This window comes from Solanum verrucosum, unplaced genomic scaffold (assembly GCF_900185275.1).
Source record: "Solanum verrucosum unplaced genomic scaffold, falcon-dt-bn FXZP01000230.1, whole genome shotgun sequence".
Lineage (NCBI taxonomy): Eukaryota > Viridiplantae > Streptophyta > Magnoliopsida > Solanales > Solanaceae > Solanum > Solanum verrucosum.
Window position 1 is genome coordinate 571,314 of NW_026019954.1, and position 6,404 is coordinate 577,717.

General features: G+C 37.6%; 1 protein-coding gene across 1 annotated transcript; it reads left to right on the forward strand.

Moving 5' to 3' along the window:
• The first annotated feature begins 236 nt into the window (after positions 1-236).
• On the forward strand, positions 237-5,672 carry LOC125814224 (uncharacterized). The gene is made up of 6 exons (XM_049493684.1): positions 237-279; positions 2,824-2,974; positions 3,256-3,366; positions 3,633-3,743; positions 4,022-4,132; positions 5,048-5,672. The coding sequence occupies exons 2-6, from the start codon at positions 2,870-2,872 to the stop codon at positions 5,309-5,311; spliced, it is 702 nt and encodes a 233-aa protein (XP_049349641.1). The 5' UTR covers positions 237-279; positions 2,824-2,869; the 3' UTR covers positions 5,312-5,672.
• The last annotated feature ends 732 nt before the right edge of the window (positions 5,673-6,404 follow it).

Consider the following 6,404-nt stretch of genomic DNA (forward strand, 5'->3'; position numbering starts at 1 on the left):
AAAGATGACTGAAAAGAAAAACACCTTCGACTAGTAGAGTTACAGTATAATAAAGAGTAAACAAGTAGAAAGGTTTATTTTGGCAAAATCGGGATAGTAGTTTCTTTATGATGCAAGCACACTTTCAAGTTTCAACATTTCACTTTTCTTGGGTATTGCACATTTATTGAAGATGTTACTTGTGCCTTATCTTTTGTTCTTTCATCCACAGGTTGTTAATTAAAGGACAGTTATTGAGAATAAAAAAAAAAAGCAGCTGGTATATGATAGCTGCAAACAGTAAGACTATCTCAAAACTACTTCATTATTTTCTATTTGAAGTTTATATTTACATTAACGACTTTTAGTTTATATTACCGCCCATGGAAAGTCCAAAGGTATATCATATGAAACTTGCATGATTTCCGTTATATACTGGAAAACCGTGGTGCATACTTTAAGAACAGATAGATATGGTTGGCATTTGTTTCATTCAAAACTGCTGGTGAATGGCCCCTGGGATGGAAGTGTACACATACTTCTTGTTAACATGAGATTGAAGTATCTTGGGCTCTTAGCCAGCTACATATTTATTTAGGAAATGCCAAAGGTGGACCCTGTAGGCAATCACTCAAATTGTTTCCTTAGGAAATGTGAAGTGGACCTTGAGGTGACTCAAATTGTTTCTAGCTGACAACCAGCTCCATCACTATACAAGCTCGTTGTCGAGTATGTTTGGTTATGACTTAGTGAAATTGCATAGGGAGGTACTCATGTATATTCAGATGATCATTGTTGATGATACCTCAGTTTTAGGAAGTGTTGGAGCATGTTTAAAATTATGTTGAGAGGAAGCATCATGGAAGATTGTTGAATAGTTTTTTATGCACTTGATTTTAGCTTTATTAGGAGAGGGGGAGAGATAATTTAGTTTCTACATTGTGTGTGTGTATATATGGACTAAAGAGCGTCTGAATCAGTATTATATATATATATATATATATATATATATATATGACTTAATAATTTGGTATGTATTACTGCATCAATTTAGTAACGTGTTGTATCCTGTGATAGATTGAAACTTTCAAAGAGTCTGTCGAAATTAACTGTATGAGAGAAAGTTGAGCATACCTAGTTAATAAATCACCATAAATGTCGGCCGTCCAATAGATTCACCACACAGAAGTCAACGTTGTGCATAATAAATGACTAGTCGATACATATTTCTGGTTCTTGTATGGTATTACTTTACACCTATTATACATTTTTCCTTTTCACTTTTTTTTTACACCTATTGACTGATGTATTTTGCAATAAAAACAATCAATATGCTCTCTCTCTTAGTTTCTTCCTTCCTGTCTGTCGTTCGACCACGGTAGGCACTTTAGTTTCTTTTTCTGGAAAAAAAAAACTAATCATACTTTTTTTTCTCTCTTTATGACCTGCTCCCCCATTTCTGATCTGGAAACATGTATTTTGCTCATTTTCATTTCACCCTTCGTTACTAAAATTTCTTTCAGGATTGTCATCTTGTTCTTCATCCTCCTTAGCCTTTTTAACCTCATTTCTCGAACTGTCCCCTTTCCTACATTTCAGTCGTCATAGTTCTTTAATTACTGCTTTAAAATGATTGCTACATGCCCATCATAACCTAGCATGTTTATACTGTCAAGTCCCATATTACTGCCCATTGCCCTCTAAGAGGTGATGCAGTTAAACACAACAGGAGAACAGCATTATATCCAGTCCACGTACACATTGAATGAAAAGAAAATATATGAAGTGGTTCCGACCTTTTTGAAAGAGAAGGGAAAAGTTGAGACATCTACTTGATACTGGTCTTGAGAATGGAGATCGGAGAGTTGATGACTGGGGGGAAGAGGACCCCGAGATCATATCCCGGCAATGGTCAAAAGGTCAGCAATAAATTTACTGTTCAAACTAAAATTTGTGGCACTAAATAAGGAGATTGTTCGTCACAGAGTAAGGAGGAATTTTCAGGATTGGGAGGTTACCGAGTTTCAAAGATTGCTAGATTTACTTCAAAAACAATGAGAGCTGATTGATGGACCCAATGCTTTGATGTGAGAGTTGGGGAATATCAGTTCCTTCTCAGTTAAGTTCTTCTATGAGAAGCTTCTGGTTAGGGCTTAGGTTAGTTTTCCGCATGCATCAGTCTGGATTCCTAAGGTGCCGAGGAAGGTGTGCTTCGCATGGTTAGCTACTAGAGGGGTTATTTTGAGGGCAGAGAATCTTAGAAATGAAAGGTTGTATGCATGAGCTTGTGTTTCCTTTGTAAGGAAGCAGATGAGGATGTGGACCATATTCTGTAACATTGCAAATCAGCTACCAGGTTATTGGAGGATATGTTCGGATGGTTTGGTGTTTCTTGGGTAATGCCAAGATCCGTGAAGAAGTTGATATCCAGCTAGGAGAAGAAGACACAAGGCTTGAAATGTTACTCCACTTGCTTTGATGTGGGAAGGAGAGAAATCGGAGAGCTTTTGAAGTGGTGGAGATGAGCTATGCTTATTTGAGGAGTAGTCTCTGATCCCTTATTTTCTTTTGGTGCACTCATTTAGTTCCTCTTTGTATAGAGGGTTGGGTTTCTTTTGGAGAGAACCATATTTTGTAGGCTTCTCATTTTTTTGGTATACCTCTTGTATATGGACGAGTTAGCGTAGCTATTATCAATGAAATCTTTTACCTGATTAAAAAAGTGTAATTGCATGAGCTTTTCATTAAAATCTTTTGTTTCAAGTCAAGTCTTGCCTGATCTGTGTACTTGACCAGTCACTTTTATACTTTGCTTCATTGATGACCATATCATGTTGGTTTCAGCCAAGGTCCTTTTCCGCGAAAAGCAGATGCAAAGAAGGCAAAAGGGATGACAGAAGTAGAGTTAGGCTCAGAAAAACATAAGGAAGAAGAAAGCCAAAAAATAAAGCGAGATAAAATGACGAACACACCCAAGTCAAGCAGCAAAAAATCTGTGAGTGTGCATCTTCTGTTCTCTTTAATTTAATCATGTCCTGTTTTCTGAAGTTAAAGGTTGATCGATGTAAAATGAATGTCTCAAGTGGAGAACGATCTAGCTGCTTAAAGAAACTTGGCAGACTCAGAAGAACTTAGAGTGTAGTGTAGACAAAAAAACTCCCAACTTTCATGAGCAGACAAGTTCTGTCTCATGAATTCCTTGTTTGAATCATGTGTGTGGTGTGTCCAAATATTTTTGCCTTAGATATGAAGTTGAGAAGCTTATTTTTCTTATAGGAGTCTGGACCTTCGTTGTGCAAATCACCAGAAAAGCATAAGGAAGAGGAAAGCCGGAAAAAAAAGCGAGACAAAATGCCGAACACACCCAAGTCAAGCAGCAAAAATTCTGTGAGTGTGCATCTTCTGTTCTCTCTAATTTAAGTATATCCTGTTTTCTGAAGTTAAAGGTTGATCGATGTAAGTGGAGAACCGTCTTGCTGCTTACAGAAACTTGGCAGACTAAGAAGAACTTAGTGTAGTCTAGACAAAAAAATATCCAACTTCCATGAGCAGACAAGTTCTGTCACCATGAATTCCTTGTTTGAAACATGTGTGAGATGTGTCCTAATATTTTCGCCTTAGATTTGAAGTTAGGAATCTTATTTTTCTTGTAGGAGTCTGGACGTTCGTTGAGCAAATCACCAGAAAAACATAAGGAAGAGGAAAGCCGGGAAAAAAAGCAAGACAAAATGCCGAACACACCCAAATCAAGCAGCAAAGAATCTGTGAGGGGGCATCTTCTGTTCTCTTTAATTTAATCATGTTCTGTTTTCTGAAGTTAAAGGTTGATCGATATAAAAAGGTCTCAAGTGGAGAACCGTGTTGCAGCTTACAGAAATCTCGCAGACTAAGAAGAATTTAAAGTGTAGTGTAGACAAAAAATTCTCCAACTTCCATGAGGAGACAAGTTCTATTTCATGAATTCCTTGTTTGAATCATGTGTATGACATGTCCTAACATTTTCTCCTTAGATTTGAAGTTGAGAATCTTATTTTTCTTATAGGAGTCTGGACGTTCTTCGAGCAAATCACCAGAAAAGCATAAGGAAGAGGAAAGCCGAAAAAGAAAGCGAGACAAAATGCCGAACAAACCCAAATCAAGCAGCAAAGAATCTGTGAGTGTTCATCTTCTGTTCTCTTTAATTTAATAGTGTCCTGTTTTCCGAAGTTAAAGGTTGATCGATGTAAAATGAAGGTCTCGAGTGGAGAACCATCTTGCTGCTAAAAGAAACCCAGCAGACTAAGAAGAACTTAAAGTGTAGTGTAGACAAAAAAAATCTCCAACTTCCATGAGCAGACAAGTTCTGTTCCATGAATTCCTTGTTTGAATCATGTGTGTGACGTGTCAAATTATTTCGCCTTAGATTTGAAGTTGAGAATCTTATTTTTCTTTAGGAGTCTGGACCTTCGTTGAGCAAATCACCAGAAAAGGTAAAAATCAATCCCTCTTTTCCACCGAAAACTGAGAAGATGTCTAGCGAAGCCCAAAATAGACTCTAGGGAAAAGGGGGTCCGTGGATGAAGTGAGTACAATTGATTCTCTTTCCAAGTTCCAACAACTTGTTCATAAAACTTGTAGTTTGAGTTTTAGCTTATGCACTTGTGTCACCATGCACTTATTGAACGCTCTTATTTTCTGTTGAGTAATAGTTCTAGTAAGCCTTGAAATGAGCCCCTCGAAAGCTTGATGCAAATAAACGAATTTTTGTTCTACGTCTCCGACGTCCTACTCTGATATCACACTATATTAAGATTGCATTTTCCTGCAATCACACTGTCCAAAAAAATTTCGCTTGAGTTTCTTTTTATTAACGAGACATAAAAACATCTTCAACTGATTACTTATCCCCCACTCACCCCCCCACCCCACCCCCACCACACACACAAAAAAGAGAAGAGAGAGGGAAAGATCAAAGAGAACTTGGAGGTGTTAACTAAATCATAAGGGCTTGGAAACACAAGTACGTAGATATCTATATATGCAATCCTTCCATAACATTAACTCATTGGTAATGTTGGTTGGCATTCAGGTGACAGCTTCAGCTGGAAAATATACACTGAGCACACGCCAAGTGAAAATAATGCGCAAGCTTGGTTTGATGGCTCCTTCTGGGTCTCCATTTAATAAAAGGAAACATGTTGTTGCTCCTCCAAAACCCCCAATTATTCCCAAGGACCGTGTTTCTACGCTTAAAAGGCCTCCATCCAATCCTAAGGAACGTCTTCCCGCAATTGATAGAATAGTTGTTTGTGGTCTAGCTGCTGCTGGATCTGTCAATCGTGTTATGAAGTAGCTTTTGTTTCTCAACTGTTTAATCCTCGGTAACTCAGAGTTTGATGACAACCTAAACTACCAATGTAGTGCTGAAGCTGTCAGCAGTGTTATACGAGAGCGGGATGTAGGATTACAAGCTAGTGGGTGCGGAGTACTGTGCACCCACATTTGTTTTTGTAACAATGAGAATAAACTATAAACTTAGCAATTAGTGATACAGTTTAGAACATTTCAATTACAGGTATACCTCAAACAAAGAAGCGGGTACAGATACACCCGCGGCCTCTACCTCCGCCCATGTCTATGGTGATGTTGTGATACCAACTGTAGAAATGCACATTATGTTTTCTTTTGTTGTCAGAATGCTTTGATGGGGTAAATTCTGAATGATATTTGTGATTGGGAAGTGAAAGGTAACATATACTCCAAGAGGCCATGAGTTCGGGCTGTGGAAACAACTTCTTGCAGAATAGTAAGGTAAAGTTGTGTACCAGTAGACCCTTGTGGTCCGGTCCTGTATTACTATATGAAATAAACAAAATATTATTCCTTTTACAGTTACAAGAAAACCTCATGTTGCATACCAGTAAAAGATCTGCCCATTTGAGATTCAGAAAATAATTCACAAGTACCAAATACTTGTAAGTTTTTTCTGGTACATGAACATGGGAATGGGAGAAAGATTCAAAAAGTTATCAGCAGGCCAGGCAAAATTCTTCTAGGTAACAGCTCACAATACAGTATCTAATGAATTATTGGTTTCTATCTCATCTCTGACGATTAGTCAACAATTTGAAATAAGTAGGACTTGACAAACGAGCGAGTCGAGTTGAATATGAATCGATCAAAAAATAAGTTAAATAAAAATGGATAAGTTACTCGACTCAACTTACATTTTAAATGGGTAAAAACGAGTTATTCAATGGATAATCATATTTACCCATATTATAATAGAAATCTTGTTAAAAGCTTTAAAAACAAAAAAAAAATTAAAGTTTTTTTTTATCACTTCACTCCACCCCCTATCAGCCCCCCCTACTCCCTATCCTAAAAAATGTAAAAAAAAATTACCACCCCACCCCCCTACCAGACACCCCCTACCCCTACCAGCC

Bases quoted from the DNA above. Each gene is read 5' to 3' on its own strand.
- LOC125814224 (XM_049493684.1), top strand. From the start codon at position 2,870: ATGACAGAAGTAGAGTTAGGCTCAGAAAAACATAAGGAAGAAGAAAGC. The intron at 3,367-3,632 runs GTGAGTGTGCAT...TTTTTCTTGTAG, and splicing joins AGTCAAGCAGCAAAAATTCT to GAGTCTGGACGTTCGTTGAG. The intron at 4,133-5,047 runs GTGAGTGTTCAT...GTTGGCATTCAG, and splicing joins AATCAAGCAGCAAAGAATCT to GTGACAGCTTCAGCTGGAAA.